The sequence below is a fragment of the Podarcis cretensis genome, assembly GCF_951804945.1.
Source record: "Podarcis cretensis genome assembly, chromosome: 8".
In the NCBI taxonomy this organism is placed as follows: Eukaryota; Metazoa; Chordata; class Lepidosauria; order Squamata; family Lacertidae; genus Podarcis; species Podarcis cretensis.
Window position 1 is genome coordinate 11,229,836 of NC_137177.1, and position 18,750 is coordinate 11,248,585.

At 44.6% G+C, this 18,750-nt stretch overlaps 1 protein-coding gene across 5 annotated transcripts in view; it reads right to left on the reverse strand.

The window, feature by feature from the left end:
• Positions 1 to 18,750, reverse strand: part of ERFL (ETS repressor factor like) — a 167,358-nt gene that overhangs the window by 2,747 nt on the left and 145,861 nt on the right. For all 5 annotated transcript variants that reach the window (XM_079985633.1, XM_079985630.1, XM_079985634.1 and 2 more), the window contains exons 2-5: positions 17,716 to 17,797; positions 5,433 to 5,667; positions 476 to 665; positions 40 to 163 (exon numbers count right to left, since the gene is read on the reverse strand). In XM_079985633.1, the coding sequence (XP_079841759.1) occupies positions 40 to 163; positions 476 to 665; positions 5,433 to 5,667; positions 17,716 to 17,779 (613 nt within the window). In that variant the 5' untranslated portion in view covers positions 17,780 to 17,797. The remainder of the gene's footprint in view (positions 1 to 39; positions 164 to 475; positions 666 to 5,432; positions 5,668 to 17,715; positions 17,798 to 18,750) is intronic.

The window sequence follows — 18,750 nt, forward strand, 5'->3', positions numbered from 1 at the left end:
ATTTTTATTATTTTGGAAAGGTAAACAACTTGCTCTCACCTGACCCCAGAAAAGGGAAGGTTGCATCCAGTCTGAGCTTCTCTGTCTCAGTTTGGCGTTCGAAGAGTGGGGTGCGGGTGGCTGGGTCCCCCAAACGGGGGCTGGAGAAGAGGCTTTGCAGGGTCTAGGGGGAAGAGAAAAGGAATGAATGAGCTATGCACATGCATGGGCTCAAATGGTAAGTGGCTGATCTCGCTGCCTCCTGATCTGACCATCCTGACCCTGTAGGCTGAAAATATTAAAAAAGGAGAAGGTGGGGTAGAAATGGCCACTCTGCACATTCTCCATGGCACTATTGCAGCACAACGTTCTGACATCAGAGGCCCAGCTCACGACTGAGCTGAAACGTGCTCTGAAGGGGAGCAAATGGCGTGATGCACCCTCAACACATACCCTCTTAAAAAACAGATGTGGTTCCCTCTTTCCCGCATCATACCTCAGGGGTCAGAGGGGCACAATCTGCCCCATGGTTGCTCCCATTGAAAGGGTTCTGAGCCAGCAGAAACGGGGAGTTGGCAGCCATGTCCAAGAGAGGATAGTTCACCAGGACCACTTTGCTGAAGTTGAACTTGTAGGTGAAGCGTTTGCCCTTGGTCTTGTGCAAGATCCGTTTGTTGTAATAGTACCTGGCAGGGAAAGAAGCAAGGGGCCAGGTGAGCCAGTAGCGAGCGGGGTGGCTACAAATCCCCAGGGCGCTAAAGCGTCATTGTGGGATGTGCAAATCTGCGTTGGCAGCTGCTGACCAGAACCAGGAGAGTCTACCTTACAACAAAGGCCTGCAAATATTCTGTGGTTAAAACAAAGACTAGTCCAGTGAATAGATAGCCAGGCCAAATCAAAAGCCAGTGAAATTTTATGTGGTTTGTTTTCATACAATGGAACCATTTGTTTCGCCAAGACTGGAGAAATCCAGGTTCAAACCCCCACTTAGCCATTATACCCAACGAGGAACAGTTTGCAAGCCACCATCTCTCAGACTAGGGATGCAGGTGGCGCTATGGGTTAAAACCACAGAGCCTAGGATTTGCTGATCAGAAGGTCGGCGGTTCGAATCCCCGCAACGGGGTGAACTCCTGTTGCTCGGTCCCTGCTCCTGCCAACCTAGCAGTCTGAAAGCACGTCAAAGTGCAAGTAGATAAATAGGCACTGCTCTGGTGGGAAGGTAAACGGTGTTTCCGTGTGCTGCTCTGGTTCACCAGAAGCAGCTTAGTCATGCTGGCCACATGACCCGGAAGCTGTACGCCGGCTCCCTCGGCCAATAAAGCGAGATGAGCGCTGCAACCCCAGAGTCGGTCACGACTGGACCTAATGGTCAGGGGTCCCTTTACCTTTACCTATCTCTCAGTCTAACCTATGTCTCAGTATTGTTGTAGGGATAAAAGAGGCAAAGAAAGAGGTGCACAACCTTGAGCTCCTTGGATATTATTATTATTATTATTATTATTAGCAGCAGTAGTATTATAAGTATTAGTTTTCTTATTAGCCGGGGGGTGGGGAGGGGAAGGGGAAGGGGAAGGCAAGAGCTGAGTTTTGCAGAGACTGAAATCACAAACCCAGTTAACTGAAAGGCCTGCTCAGCATCTGCAACCAGCAAGAAGAGCTCCTGATGTTTTGCCAAACAAGGCTTCACACACACGACAAAGGCAATCTCTGCGGCCATGAGGACTAGAAACTTGCAGTTTTAAAAGGAGAAGAAGAATAAATCTTAAGAATTCCAGGAAGCTGGATTCTGCACTACCCGATACCAAATTCCACACTACGTGTTGCAGTTGTGAAGCAATGTATGGCAGCACCCAACATGTGGAACGAAGAGAGAATCAAAGGGAGAAGAGGTTTTTTTTTTGTTCCAATTAGTCAAACATGAGGCAGAGCATGAAAGGATTTGGTGTTGTGCCAGTCCTCACACTCAGTAGGAAACATGAGTCCCAACAACTAAATACAGTGGTACCTCGGGTTAAGAACTTAATTTGTTCTGGAGGTCTGTTCTTAACCTGAAACTGATCTTAACCTCAGGTTCCACAGGCCTCCCACTGCTGCATGATTTCTGTTCTCATCCTGAAGCAAAGTTCTTAACCCGAGGTACTATTTCTGGGTTAGTGGAGTCTGTAACCTGAAGCGTATGTAACCCGAGGTACCACTGTAGTGGTAACCAGGACTGTGTGCAGTCAATGCAAAAATGAAATAATAATAAAAATAATCCTCTAAGCATTCTGAATTCTGCACTCCAAAATGATGAATTCTGCAACTTGCAGAAATTATGCAAATAGAGCACATGTGCGCTGTTTCTCTATTCTATGACTTGCAGTGTTTACTTCATTGTTTAATTTTTCTGCTAGTGCTGGTCCAAGAGGAGGATGAGGATTAGCACAATATAGAACATTGCTGTGGAGTTGGTGAAAAATCCATTGAAGAACAGCTGAGCTGCAGGACCATCTACACAGGGGTTTATTATGCAAAAAATATTGTTGTCCTTTCAAAAGAACCCGAGGTGCATCACCTTCCAAGATTTCAAGCGTCCTCTCCAGAATTCGAGAGAAGTTTTTATTTTATTTTTAATGAAAAGCTGTTCTATATTAAATCACATCACAAATGCTCTTGGCGCCAACTTGTGACATTGGCGTCTGCCCTGACTTAGGAATCAGCGCCCTCTGCAGGCAACAACAAATTTCATCCCCTTAGTGGCCTATTAGGACGCAGGTGGCACTGTGGGTTAAAGCCTCAGCTCCTAGGGCTTGCCGATCGAAAGGTCGGCGGTTCGAATCCCTGCGACGGGGTGCGCTCCCGCTGCTCGGTCCCAGCGCCTGCCAACCTAGCAGTTCGAAAGCACCTCCGGGTGCAAGTAGATAAATAGGGACCGCTTACCAGCGGGAAGGTAAACGGCGTTTCCGTGTGCGGCTCTGGCTCTGGCCAGAGCAGCGATGTCACGCTGGCCACGTGACCCGGAAGTGTCTCCGGACAGCGCTGGCCCCTGGCCTCTTAAGTGAGATGGGCGCACAACCCCAGAGTTTGTCAAGATTGGCCCGTACGGGCAGGGGTACCTTTACCTTTACCTAGTGGCCTATTAGGGGGAATTGGACTCGGCTCCACTTCCAAGCAAAGAGCGCCCCCTGGTGAGTCATAACATGTCACCCAGCTCTATGCTAGCAATAAATCTCGGAGCGTTCCTTAAACTGGTGCCCTGGGGAGGGAGCGTGGGTTATCAGGGAGTCTTCAGCATTTATTTACTGGGCAGAGCAGAGACGAATTCCCGGGCTCAGTTAATAGGAAGCGTCAATAGCACTTAGCTCCTCATAAATATTAATTAGGGAGGTGGAATCTCAAGTGGCCAGAGAGGTGCAGTTAATTAATAAGCAATAACAAATATCGCTGTCGATCAATTACACAGAGAGGCTACTGGAAGAGGATGATAGCAAAGCTCTTGTGGGTTTTAGTAGTGTTTAGGAGAGGTAGGCAAAGGAACAGGGAATAAAAAGCACCCATTCTCATCTCAAGACTTTGATAAAGTCCTGGGAATAATGTAAGAAACTGGGTATGTTGCATGACTGCATGTGAAAGCAGTATTACACATAGTAAAAAATACTTACAAAGTGCAATCCTATACATGTCTACTCAGAAGTAAGTCACGTAGTTTTCAATGGGGCTTACTTCCAGGTAGGTATGTGTTGAAACTGCAGCCTTAGTCAGTTGCCTATGTTGCAGAAATCTAACTGATGAATCGTATCAGTTTTAATAATCAGCTGATGGATTAAGTTTGCCAGTGAGCAAACTAATAATACTTTCTTTGTTTCTAAATGATATAAATGTGTGTGTGTTTTGTAAGCATCCCTTTCCTGCACGGGGAGAATGCCTCTTTTTATAGATGATGGTTTGCCACCAGCATATCAGCTGTTATTTTGTAAACTGAAAAATAACTTCTAAAAAAATAAAATAAAGAAAGATGTTGCAGAATTAATCAGGGCATGTTGCAATGTGTGTGTGTGTGTGTTAGAACTTAGCATTAATATAGGGCATTCCAAGACAACCACAGCTCTGTTATCTCAGTTCCCCTTACCACACACCACAGACCTGAAAAGCAGGCCTGTATTATCCTGTCCACATCACAGATGTGAGGCTGAGTGATGGTGCCATTTTGGTTGGCATCTGTCTGGAGACAACAAAGGAGTGTGCCTTTGGCCACCCAGGGCGATTATGGCTGAGGTGGGATTTGAACAAACGACTCACTCACTCCTTCTTGCCCACTGCCTGACATACCCATCACATTACTGGCAATGCTGGAAGCCACTGCATGCAGAAGGTTGCCTTCTGTACCCTCTGAGCAGGATCACAAGCTTTGCTTGGGTCAGGCAGGTATGGTGGAGTGTTCAACTTTTAAAAGCATCAAATGGAAGGAACACACAGAGACCTAAAATCCCTTCAGTTTCACAGTGGGCTTGCTATGTGGCACTACTCTCAGTGAAACTTGGTTGAACACTGCCCAATATCTTCTACGGATTACGACTTCCTACTTCATGCATAATCATGCACAGGTAGGGGGCCTCCTCTCACCATTCTTTAATTAACCCACTCTGTGAATACAGGAGATTAACTAAAGCATGTTAAGAGGCAACAAATCCACTTTAATTTTGCTCGTGTACATTTTCACACACCCTTTAATGGGTTCCTTTTACACCAGGGCTGTAGGCGGACTGGGAGAAATCAAATAGCTCTGTAATTCTTCTTGGGTCAACCTGGAGATTTCTGAAGATGGAGGAGATATGGAAAGACAATCCCACCAGGCCCTCCAACTCAAGTTATGGCCAGCCCCTCCACCTCCTCTAGAGAAATGGGGCACGAATAGAGCAATTGGCTTACTGGGTCTGTTAAATTCTAAGTTATCATACATTTAATTGAAACTATCTCCTTCCTTCGGAATCTCCAAAGCAGCAGGACTGTGCAACTGTTTCTTTAGGCCATGTATGACTCCTTAAATTTAATCAATAACCAATCAGTTAGTTATAAAATTAATCAGTTTCAAACTTTTTAACCAACAGGTAACTACTAGTTTTATTTAAAGGACTTGGGGAAGTTCTGGCCCCCACTCAAATGCCTGCCCTGATTGAACATTGTCGCACTGTAAGTATGAAGGAACAAAGAAATATAAAAACATAAATTCACCCTGGAAGTGGTTTTCCAAAGCAGCTGCCAGAACTAGACGGGTTTCAAAAACCCCGTTCAACCAGAATAGGCCGCAATGCTGCAGCGCAGGGCTAGAGGGCGCTGTGGCGCTACAGCGCAGAAGCCCGCGGATCCTGCCGCCCAAGAGGCGCTGTCCTGCAGCGAAAGTGCTGAAACTGTCCGGGTCCGGCGCCGCAGTGCCCCGGGTCCGGCGTCCCAGTGCCCACCCAGTGTCTCACCTCAAGGCCCTGCTCAGCTTGTCGTAGTTCATATGGGGCTTGCATTTACGGATTCCCCACAGCCTGGCCACCTCGTCCGGGTCCTTGATGACAAACTCGCCGTAGTCCCCTTGCCAGGCGATGACGTTCTGGTATTCTTCTTTTTGCAGAAGTTCCAGGATGAAATGCCACAGCTGGATCTGGCGAGAGCCGGGGCTCGACTCTGGCTTGTAGGCCCAGTCTGGGAAGGCGAACCCTGCCGGGGGAGAGGTGGAAAGAATAATGCAGCTGGGGTCTAAAAGGAGGGGGGGGGGTTTGCTCTAGACAAGCCAGGAGAATCACTTATGTTTCTAGAGATCATAAGGTTGCTGGATCTCTCTCTCTCTCTCTCTCTCTCCTGCACCTTTGGAGCAGGTACGCAGGTACTTGCCTGCCGGGGCTCACGAATTCTGGAACCTCGTGAAGCATAGGAGCCAACTCTTAGGGGCCAAGGGGTCTTCTGCCCCCCCCCCCATAAAATATTTGAGGAGGCCGCCCTGCCCCCAACTTGATGGGCATTGCCATTCAAATGATGTACGTGCACTGTATCATGTGATCGATTTTGAGGGGCGGGGCTTACCTGGGGCCCCCAATATTTTATTCAAGTTGGCAACCCTGTTGAGAAAAGCATCAGGACCTAACACTCTCTGGCGCAAGCCACATACCTGTCTGTGTGGATGCAAAAAGAGGCTGCCCGTGTCCCGGAACATGGCAGTTTTCCCTCTCCCCCCCCCCCCCGCAGCATGCAAAGGAAAGGGGGTTAAATGTCCAAAATGCAGCGACCTCTCAGGAAACTGATGCATTGCGGTGCTGTCACCTGATTTAAAAGTCAATTGATTAAATGAGCTTTGGTTGATTAATTGATTAGTCACTAGCTAAATCTACACATGCTTGTATACGAGTAAAAAAAAAAATCATTCTGAAACCAAATGTGCATTGCCTTTTTTTAGGGGGGGGTGGTTTGCTCATATATTTTTATTTATTTCATAAAATAAATAAAAAGGGGGGAAACTTCAAAACAGATTTATAATAAGTGGGGGGGGGGGAGGAACTTGAGGATGGCAAAGGGGTGGACTGGGATTGTGAATAACTGATTTAACTTCAGGCTTCCCCCAGTCCTTTCAGAGGCTGCATTCGCACAAATATTTGGAACTAAAGCCTGCTGAGAGCTGTGGGACTTGCTCTGACTAATCATGGACAGATTTAGGCTGTCAGTTTCTCAGATTTTAGCACTAATTGTCCATGCGTGTTTGTGTGTGTGTGTTAGAACAAAGAGGTATAGAAGCTTGTTCTGGTTTGAAATGGAACGTGAAGGTTGTCATGTTTTTACAAAAGAGCTGCTTGTTGTGGGGTCAGAGGGCATTCCACTGTTTCTAGTTCTGTTTATTCATTTGCTCAGCTTCTATCCCTCTCTTCATCAATGTATGATCCCAGGGTGGGTTACGGATGAAATAAAGCTTCAGTGCATGAGCACTAAAATATAACTAAACAACCATATTAAAGCCCCAATTGATATATTAACAGAGCAACAGAATGATTACAAATTTACATCTGGTTGATTCAAATCCCTGTGAAGGTGCCTGCAGAAGTCTGGATAAAGACTTCTTTCTTCAGCTTATGCTGGAAAGTCAACAGTGTCGGTGCCAGTGAAAATAGAGAGGAAGACATTCATTCCACAATCAGGAGAAGGTGCCGCCACCAAAAAGGCCCTCTCTTGTGCTGACACTACCTGTCTCATTCAGCATCAGGGCCACACAGCCCTGAAACACAGCCTTAAAACACAGCCTGAATGGTTTAGGATCATATTGTTTTGTTGAGTTAAAGTGCTATAAACACTTATTTGGGACTAAGTCAACTGAACTCTGCGGGACTTATTTTTCATTAAATTGCATGGATCAGGCTGCGATAGCAACTTATGCTAAGAATATCATCGGTTTAAAAATGGCCACGGTTAATTAATTAATTAATTAATTAATTAATTGCATTTCACATGTTTCTCAAGGCAATATATGAACCCACCACAAAAACTGCTAAAAATAGTTTTTAAGACAGTACAGAAACAACAACTGAAGATTGGTTTGAAAACAATGCAAAAGGAACACCTTAAGTAAGAAGCAGTCTTGAGAATACTGTAGATTTCCCTGAGTGTATAAAAGTGGATTTCAGCTTGGCTGTGAATTTTTTTGCAGTACTGTATGCAGATAAGTTACAGTGCAGATTAATTCCAGGGGGTTGCTGTGTTTGTCATGGTAAAAGTATGGCACTGCAAAGATTAACTGGATTCTTGTATGAGTGTTTGTGGGATGCAGCCAGTTTGTCCAATGTATGAACAGGTATCCTCAGCTGGCAGACGTAGACAAAGGGCAAAAAATAGTATACAGTGATCCCCCCGCTAAAAAAAAAAAGCCAGTGTTATTTCATTGCCACTGTAAATTTGTTAGCCTTTAAGGTGCCACTGGACCTTGTATTTTTTTCATATGGATTTTAAAAGTTGCTATACCAAAAAAAGTGGTATTCCTGAATAGGTTTTTTTTTTTTTAAAGATATCCTATGATATGGGACATTCCTAAAAATCAAGTGAAATTGGTAGTGAATTTGAAATGGTTCAGTTAAACCTGCTTCCAATTAAAGCTAGGAAATATTTTTGTATGTTATAAGTCAGGGGTAATTCTTTGTTACATCATTAATCTTCATGATTAAGACCCCAGTCATTGTGTTTATTACTGAATTGGAATGGTTGGGTTGCCTTTTTATACTACCTTTCTGAGGGTTTTTTAAAAAAAATTCCCTATTCTGTCAGCAATGAGAATTTTTCATACGGTGTTTCTCCTGCAAGAAACTGCTGAATGTTCATTCACTTATCAAGAGGTTCAGCTCTGTCACTTGTGGCCTAAATCGAGATAATGGTTTTCTATCCCACTGCATGTATTAATTAGCATAGCAGCGCAGGGATGCTTGCTTTAGAATCAACACGGCTTTACAATGCAACAACAGACAGAGATAGAGGTGGTGAAGAAAGTAAAATACTTGGGAATTTGGTTAACTCCTAAAAATATTGACCTGTTCCAGAATAATTATGTACAGGTGTGGAAAGGAATAAGGAATGACCTGGAGGTGTGGGGTAGAATGAAACTGTCCTTTTGGGGTAGAATCTCTACGATAAAGATGAACGTGCTTCCAAAGATGTTATTTTTATTTCAGACTATCCCCATTATCAAGGGGGTAGGGATTTTTAAAGATTGGCAAAGAGTGATTTCAAGGTATATTTGGCAGGGTAAGAAGCCAAGAATAAAATATAAATTATTAACAGATGTGAAAGAAAGAGGAGGCTTCGCCCTGCCAGATATGAAACTATACTATGAAGCAGCATGCCTATGCTGGTCAAAGGAATGGATTAAATTAGAAAATATGGAATTATTAGACCTTGAAGGTTTCGATAACAGATTTGGTTGGCATGCTTACCTATGGTGTGACAAAAAGAAAGTTCATAAAGGATTTGGGAACCACATTTTCAGGAATTCGTTAATAGAAGTATGGGACAGGTATAAAAATCTTCTGGAACCAAGGGTTCCACATTGGTTGTCTCCGTTAGAGGTTATGTGTGTAAAGAAAATTAATATGAGAGGGAAATGGGCTACTTACGGAGAATTAGTAACTAAAGAAGGAGGAAAATGGAAACTAAAACCATATGAACAAGTTAAAGATTACGTGTATGATTGGTTGCATTATTTTCAGGTAAATGAAATGTTTAAAAAAGATATAAAGGAAAGTGGTTATGCAGAAAAAGACTCTAAGTTCCAAACAGATATAATAAATAATGAATATAAAATTTTGTCAAAAATATATAAGATACTGTTGGAATGGTGTACGAAAGATGAAGAGGTTAAATCGGTAATGATACAATGGGCCAAAGATTTTGGATATAAGATTCAATTTGAAGATTGGGGGAAATTATGGAAGGAAAATTTAAAATTTACTGCATGCATGGTGTTGAAGGAAAATGTTATGAAAATGTTTTATAGATGGTATATTACACCGGTAAAACTTGCAAAAATGTATAAAACATGTAATAAGTGTTGGAAATGTAAAGAAAAAGAGGGAACGTTTTACCATATGTGGTGGGAATGTAAGAAAGTGAAGAGTTTCTGGGAAGCGATATACAATGAATTGAAAAAGATGTTAAAATATACTTTTGTTAAGAAACCAGAAGTTTTTCTTTTAGGGATCACAGGAAAAGAAATAAGAAGAAAAGACTGTAAATTATTCCAGTATGCAGTCACTGCAGCAAGAACTTTACTGGCCCAGAAATGGAAACAAGAGGAAATACCGACGATTCAAGAATGGAGAATGAAATTGACGGACTATGCGGAATTGGATAAATTGACTGGGAAAATAAGATATGTTCGAAACCAAAAGTTCATCGAAGACTGGGGAAAGTTTGTAGATTATCTGAAAAATGTATGTGACGTGCAAACAACGCTAGTGGGGTTTCAAGAAGCACTGTAAAAGTTTAAGAGGCATTGTCAAAAAGAAATAGAAAAGGGAGGGAAGACAAATGGCAATACAATGAAGGGAATGCGTATTGAAGAGTAATTACAGATGATTACCAGAGAAACTGAAGGAAGTCCAAAAAGAGTAATTTGTTAAAATTTGGATAAAATTGTACAATTGTGTTGGAAAATTAATAAAAATTTATATGAAGAAGAAAAAAAAGAATCAACACGGCTTTGTGAACAGCCACTATAATCATTTCACATACATTTAAACATTAGCACAATTAGCACAGTCTGTATTCATGCTTTTCATTTCCCACTGCTTTCATTGCCAACATTTGTCTTCTCCACACATTTTGGTGAGTATACATCTGCCATCTTAGGAAATCTCTAGTCCATGAAAGCTTGTGCCAGAATAAATTGTTTGTGCCCGAGGTGCATAAGACTCCATATTGTTATTTTACTGCATGCAAACGTTGACATTACTTTCCCATAGATGTCAAATATATTTGATCTCTTTTTGTTGGCCCCTTCGCCTCTTCTTTTTTAGTGGCTGTGCCTCTTTACAATATTTTATTTTTAGTATCTAACTCTACAACACATGAACATTCATGAGCAGATCGTTGCACGCAGGCACATGCCGAATAAACCCAAATGTTTGTGCACATGGCAAGACCTTTGCTGCTGAGTTTCCTCTTACACTACTTGTAAAATGTTCCCGGAGTCCTCCGAGATCTCTCCCTTGAAGTTGAGATGCTCTCCGCCTTGTAGTTATTTCCACTTTCAGATCTTAATTCCGCAGTGGGCTTGAATAACAACCTGACACTGTGTTTAAAAGCAGGCATCTCCAAGGAGCAGGGATAGCCAGCTCGGTCACCTCCACCCCGACTAATTAATCATGGCTAAAAGCTGAGCTCTCTCTGCAGCTCAGGAGGGAACGGACTTCAAGCAGAAGGGGCTGAGGGACACACTCTGGCCTCTTCTGTGCAGGAGAGGTCAGGCCAGCCTCTTCAGATCTGTGCCTCTATCTATGAATCTATCATTAACAGGCCTAATGAACTGCTGATCAATGCCTTGATTTTCAGTTACACAGAGCACCTTTGGCACCCCTGCAGTAAATTACATTCACTCTCCCGAAGGCCTCTCTCTCTCTCGGATGCCAGGGCCCTCGAAGTGTCAGATCAGCCTCTCAACAGAGGCGCAAATACTTTGCTGGGAAGTCCTGGGCACTATTGATGCCTCTCAAAGTGCAAAGGGGATACCTGTCGCATTCCTCTCCCCCTTGCATTAATTGAAGGCATGAGGCACCAAGGGCAAAGCACTCTTGGCCAATGGGATCGTAGCAGGACTGTACTGTAATGCCCACAGAGTTTCTACATCAGCTCTAAAATATGTGCAGTTTACCTGCAGGCCAACAGCCTGGAATGTTAAGGTGTTGGTAAGCCCTAGGATAAACAGGGGTCTGTCTGTGTCCAGTAGCCTTCAAATATGAACACTACTTAACTTGCTCAGGGCTTTATTTTGACGAAGCAAAGGGAGAATAAGTACCACATGGTTGTCCATCCATTTAATACAGTGGTGCCCCGCAAGACGAACGCCTCGCAAGACGGAAAACCCGCTAGACGAAAGGGTTTTCCGTTTTGGAGGCGCTTCGCAAAACGAATTTCCCTATGGGCTTGCTTCGCAAGACGAAAATGTCTTGCGAGTTCCTGCGGGTTTTTCCCCCTTTCCCCCCACTTTTCCTAAGCCCTAAGCCGCTTATCAGCTGATCCGCTGATAAGCCGCTTATCAGCTGATCCGCTAAAAGCCGCTAAACCGCTAATAGCGCTAATCCGCTAAGCTGTCAATGGGCTTGCTTCGCAAGACGAAAAAACCGCTATACGAATAGCCTCATGGAACGGATTAATTTTGTCTTGCGAGGCACCACTGTACTGGGAGACTGGAGCAGGAACTCTTCATTCTCCCTACACAGTTTTCCTTTTATTTTTCCATAAGAAAAACAGCAAGCAGCCTAAACAGATAGACAGTTTTGTCTCAAAGGTTCGGTTCAAGTCACCCAAGGAGATTTGGTGAGGCTTCCCAGTTTCCATTTCCCATCTTGAAAATGGGAATGTTTTCCTTGGGGTTTTTGAAATAGCAAGACAGCTGTATACACACACACACACTCACACACACCGTATTTTTCACTCTATAAGATGCACCAGACCATAAGATGCAAGTAGTTTTTGGAGGAGGAAAACAAGAAAAAAAATATTCTGAATCCCAGAAGGCAGAACAGCAAGAGGGATCGCTGCGCAGTGAAAGCAGCAATCCCTCTTGCTGTTCTGGCTTCTGAGATAGCTGCACAGCCTGCATTCACTCCATAAGATGCACACACATTTCCCCTTACTTTTTAGGAGGGAAAAAGTGAGTCTTATAGAGCAAAAAATACGATATATATATATATATATATATATATATATATGAATAATAATTATTATTATTATAGCATGGGAGGCTGAAAGAAATTTGCTTTTCATTTGTACAGCCTGCTCGTGGCATTTCCTGCTCTATTTGCAAAGCAGCAAGAGTGGATTCACCATGGTTCTAACCAGTGGCGTAGCGTGGGGGGTGCAGGGGGGCCCGGCCGCACCGGGCGTAACATCTGGGGGTTAGGGTTAGGGGGCGCAAATCCACGGGTTAGGGGGTGCAAATCCATGGGTTAGGGGGCACAAATTACTTGTCTTGCCCCGCCCCGGGTGCTGACAACCCACGCTACGCCACTGGTTCTAACTACTTCACAGAGCAGAAACAATCCTGGACGGAGCCCTTGCTGTCGCTGCTGGATGATCTGTTTGTTCCCAAAGCACATTTGCAGTTCACATGGAGCAATGGTGCAGAGTAACAAACCACATAGGCTTGGGGTGTGTATCCCAATAATCCTACACAGCGTGCGAGAGCTCCTCAGCAGTGGACAGCTTCACACAGGAAAGTTTCCCTAGCATTCAAAAACCCCTGTTGTATGTAGGTGGAAATTGGCAGGTTCATTCTGCACCAACCACTCCCGTTACTTTTTGAAAGGGAAGCACCAGCTCACAACTCCCCCAGGGACAAGACCTGATCAGTAGGGGGTGGGTTACTTAGTGGTGAATGAATGGCACTCTGTACATGCTCAAAGGCCAATTGTTTTTAAGGAGACCCTATTAATCACCCTGTCCTTTATTTTTAGGACCGCTTAGTAAATTACAGCTTCTGCCAAATTGACATGGAGTGTCTGGATTTAGATTAGCAGGAACAGGAATAAGTTTGCTCAGTCCAGACACCTCGAAAGGGCACGTGTATCGGCCAGTTAAGTCAAAATGAGCCTTGATTAAAACCTGGGCCTCCTAGTCCTGTTTATCTGGCACTTTGGTCTCTCCCCAGCCCATGCCTCTCACTGGCCTTGCAGCACACTTCCTGGAGTCCCTGACTGGCTAAAACGTGTCCTTGATTATGCCTCTTGCTTGCCTCAGTGGAAAGTGGAGAGGTGTGGTTATAGCACTGCAGAAACCTCAAGCCTGTGTGTTGCTGAAATGTAGCCTACTTTTTAAGAAGAAAGGGTCACATCCCAAGCTCCGCCCACCTTTGCCTCTGGCCCCACCCACCCCTGGCAAGTGGCTCCACCCACCCCTTAGAAAGTTGCCTATGGGGGAATGTGGGTCCCCAGGCTGAATAAACTTCCATGCCATGGATTTAAACTCTTTCAGGTAGTTCACTCTTGCGAACAAATGAACCAGCGAACTAAGCGTGTGATACACAACCGCAGAGAGGTTAAGGAAAACACAGTTTTCCACTGCTGTCGCTAGAGTGATGGGCCTGGCAATGTGACTGACTGTTAAGTTGCCATGCACTGACGCTGCAAAAATAGGTGAAGTTGCTCCCCTTTTTTCAAGGGAGAGCCAGGTGGTGTAGTTAATGTGTTGGATTCACAACGGGGAAAACTAGGTTCAAAAGCTGCATAGCCGTGATGCTCACAGGGTCACCACTGGCCTACCTCCCAGGGTTGTTGTGAATCTTAAATAGGGGCATGGGAAAACCTGCCCTGTGCTTCTTGGAAGAAGGTGAGATGTGGATGCAGAAAAAAAATACATACAACGAAACTTTTCCTCCCCCACCAACACCAGACTGCTAATATTCTTCCTTTGACTGCCCTGCCATGGTTTTAGCCTCAGTGTATGGGGAAAAATAGAATCAGCTGGCTAATGAAACATGCAAGGCTTCTGTCCTCAGAGGCCCAGCATGGAAAAGAGTGCCCCGCGGTTAAAACCAGCTCCTTTGATTGTCACTATTGCCCCCCAGCCTTCAGCTTGGAGCTACAAACTCCACAGCAGTCTAGACCCTTGGGGGAGATTTTGCTGTGAGAGAGGGGGAGGGTGCAGTTATTAGCTGTGTGAAATGAGTGGGTATGGTATTGTGTGTTTGTTTGTTTCTAACTGGGAGAGGGTGAACGTAGAAGCCATGATGGCTGTGTCTCATACACTGCATGTGGCTGGATTTGCATTTATTCATTGGATGGTCTCTAAACTGGATCCATTTGCAGAAAAATCTCCTCTTCAAATTCTAATGTTTTATATTTACCAGATACCCACTGACGATTCAAATATTTGCAAGTGAACCGCTGAATATTTTACATATGATAATGTATCTTCCCTTCCTTTCTTCAGCCTCCTGTTTTCTGGTGGTTGCTTTTTATTATTCACAGCTCCACTCACATTTAAAAAAATAAATCTTCATTTTTAATTTATTTTGTTGCTATGAATTCATTGAATAAAAGTTAGGCATACATTTTAAAAACAAATAACTTCATTTTTTTCCATGTTGCATGCAATGGTATGTAGCATTTTATAGTTGACATGCAATAGTATGTAGTGCTTTTTGACATTTGACACCTGTCAGTATCAAAACAATCAAGAGATATCAACAGGTCTAAAGCCCTTGAGATAATGGTTTCACCTACAATGTTGAATTGGAATTCTGAAAATGAAGTTTTTGCATGCCGAAAAAGTGAGAGAACAGCAGATTTCAAATATTTGTGAATGTTGATTTCAGCGTTATTGTATATGTCAGCAGCAGTAATTGTATATGTCAGCAGCAGTCTTTTGCACAATAGCAGTTGTATGTATGTACATAGGTATCCAATCAGACTAGGTTTGATGTTGGGCATGCGATAAATAATGGTCTGAACACTTCACCTTATCTGTGCAGGAGCTAGTGAAGGAGAGAAGGAAATTCTGCACATGCTCAGAGGTCCCCTATTATTTACATATTGTGTGGCTAGCATTAAAAACCGACCAAATGACACACCCATTTCTACTAACCGAAAGGAGCAAACTGCAGCAGAACATTTTGCCAAGTTCTATTAAAATGAATGTGGGACGCGGGTGGCACTGTGGGTAAAAGCCTCAGGGCCTAGGACTTGCCGACTGAAAGGTCGGCGGTTCGAATCCCCGCAGCGGGGTGCGCTCCCGTTGCTCGGTCCGAGTGCCTGCCAACCTAGCAGTTCGAAAGCACCCCCGGGTGCAAGTAGATAAATAGGGACCGCTTACTGGTGGGAAGGTAAACGGTGTTTCCGTGTGCTGCGCTGGCTCGCCAGATGCAGCTTTGTCATGCTGGCCACGTGACCCGGAAGTGTCTCTAGACAGCGCTGGCCCCCGGCCTCTTAAGTGAGATGGGCGCACAACCCTAGAGTCGGACACAACTGGCCCGTACGGGCAGGGGTACCTTTACCTTTACCTTTACCTTTACCTATTAAAATGAATGGGAAACAGAACAGTAGTATCCATTATTTTCTTTTCAGTGTGTCCATGTTGCAAGGAATAAGTTAGCTCAGCTTTCCCCAAAGTTTCTTTTGAGCCATTTGTCACCAGGTCCTAGAAATTGTTTTTACCTGAGCTAATCGAACTAATAATATAGAAGAACACTGTGCCTCTCAGGAATTGCAGAGCTTATTCGCCACTGCATGTGGACAGACTGCACTCGTGGTCATTTGGAAGAACAGTGTTTCATAGAATCATAGATTTGTAGAGTTGGAAGGGACCACGAGGGTCATCTAGTCCAACCCCCTTTCACCTAACATGGGGCTCAAACCCACAACCCTGAGTTTAAGAGTCTCATGCTTTACCAACTAAGCTATCCCAGCTCAGGCAATAAGGAATGATTGCTACAGACTTATTTTAATTGCATTTATTTTCATGCGATTGGGGAAGACAATATGTTCACCCAAGCCCCTGCATGGAATCAGGGTACAGGGCAGAAATGAAGGCATTCTTGATGCCCATTCACACATGGTGTGAAATGTGTGCATATGAATGACTACTTCCCTCTGTTCTGCCTGTGCAGCATGATTTAAAGCATTTTGTCTGGGATGCGGGTTCAAGCCTTCACTCAGCCACAGAGTGACATTCAGCCAGTAGCCCAACCTACATCACAGGGTTGTTGTTCTAAGTATAAAATGTGGTGGTGGTGGGGATTTGTACGCTGTGTTAAACTCACTGGATGAAAGGTAGGATAACAGTGAAATAATAAATAAATAAAAACATCAAGTTGCCCACTGTTGGAATTCATAGCTAGCTGAGCTCAAACACATGTTTAAAAAGAAACACGTGTTTTAAAAGAAAGAGAGTTTAAGAATTATTAGGATAGGGCCACTGGGCTCCAGAAACCGCAAAACAGTCTGGCGATTGGACCGCTCCTTGAAGGCTCAACTAAAGTGACAATAATAAGGACTTGCGGTTGTTTCCAAAGCTAGTCCTACACAGAGTAGACCCATTAAAGTCAATATACATGACTAACTTAGGGCCATTGATTTCTTTGGTTCTACTCTGAGTTGGATAGAGCCCTTGGGAAGATTATATATATATATATATATATATATATATATATATATATATAATGAATATTTTTGCTAAATCCTTGACTTCCTGATTTGGGAAAGACAACATCTCAAACAGCGCCGTCTGTGTGAGTTTGTAGGTGGGTATTATGGTGGTGATTAAATTTGCTTTGACTTCTTGGGTACATCCCCAACCTGTTGAAGGTGCATAGCAGTGTGGTGGGCCATCTTAAGCTTCTTGGAGGGTGGGAAAGTAGATGAGGTATAAATGCAATAAATAAATAAATATGGCACAATAAAAAAGCAGGAAGTAAGGCAAAGGAAAAAAATGTTGGTTCTAGTTGTATCTTTTCATTTAAAAATTGAGGTAACTCAGTTGGTTATATCCCAGTGTTGATAGTCCCAAGGTCATAGAATAATAGAATAGTAGAGCTGGGAGGTACCCCAAGGGTCATCTAGTCCAACCCCGTGCGATGCAGGAATCAAGGCTTGATCCCCGTATGGGACAGCTGCATATTCCTGCACTGCAGGGGGTTGGACTAGATGATCCTCAGGGTCCCTTCCAGCTCTACAATTCTACAAGTCCTTTCCAACTCTGCAGTTCTTTGATTTCCCAGTGGGGGAGGGGGAGCAGCACTGGCCAAGTGAGATCACCCTGGGTGCTTATAGGAACTGGAAGACTGAGATATAAATCTCTACATAAAGAAACATAAACTTTTAAAAGTAGTGGATGCGCTGGGGTCTCACCTGGAAAAGTGCTGGGCCGGTTTGGTCTATGGCCGGATCTACCCTGAAATTAACCCCCGCTGCTGATCTCTCTCTCCCTCTCTCTCCCTCCCTCCCTCCCTCCCTCCCCCCCCTCTCTCTCTCTCTCTCTCCCCCTCTGTGTGTGTGTGTTTTGGAAAAGCGAAGGCAATTTTACCTGGAGTCCAGAGAGCAGGAACCGGCGAGGTGAGCAGCAGGTCCGAGACGCAGTTACAGTCCATGGCGCGAGAAGGTTACACCTGCAGAGGCGGAGAAGGGGAGGAGGGTCGTGAGATTGGATGGGTGGTTTGGGGAGAGGAAGCACAAGCAAAATCAGGGTTTGCACCGTTTGAGAGACAACTGAATGAATGCATTAGAACAGCGAGGAAACGAGTTCCAAAAAAATGGAGTGGGGTGGGGTGGGGGAAGCGGTTGTTGTTTTTCAGGAGACAGCGAAGGAGATAAAGTTCTGCCCAGCTTCTCGCGGCGCTCCCAGAGGGCGACGGGCCTCCTGCTGCATCCGAAGGACTACGAGCACTCACGGACTGAGGCCGAAGTCGCCAGCCAGCCCACCCCTCAATGCCGACCCGAGCTCCATTCCCTGCGCCCGCCGTTGCGTAAAAAGCTCAGCAGCGCAGCTCTGCGCGAAGAGGGAGAAAGAGCCCCGCGCCTTGGACTCGCTGAACCCGCGAATTATTCGCCTCTCTTTTGGGGTGCCTGCCGCGGTATTCCCCAGAAGTTTGGCCCTCTCCCCACAAGCCGCTTTCCAGTTGAAGTACTCGGAATGGGACGATCCGAACTCGGAAGTAAGCCGGACTCGCGAGTTATTGTGGGTCTACTCCTCTGGAATGTGGGAACTGTCGAATGGAATTTCCTTCTAATTAAACTTGTTGGCTTCAACCCCGAGGCATCATGGGCTTTGTTGCGAGTTGGGCTGCTGGTGTTAGGTCGGCCTGGGCAATTGCGTCTGCGTGCATTAAGGAACGCTGTGTGCCCGTGGTTGTGTGAACACGTCCCCAGATCGTGTGCACATTTAAATTAACGGTGCTGCCTTGCACATATACCTCTGCGTGACCCTGTGTGTGTGTGTGTACTTGTGTAGATCCATTTGGCCCTTGGGTGTTGGTTTCCATAGAATTATTATTTATTAAATCTGTATACTGTATTACTTATTAAATACGTCTGAGAGGGAGGCTGGTCGCCGCCATCAACT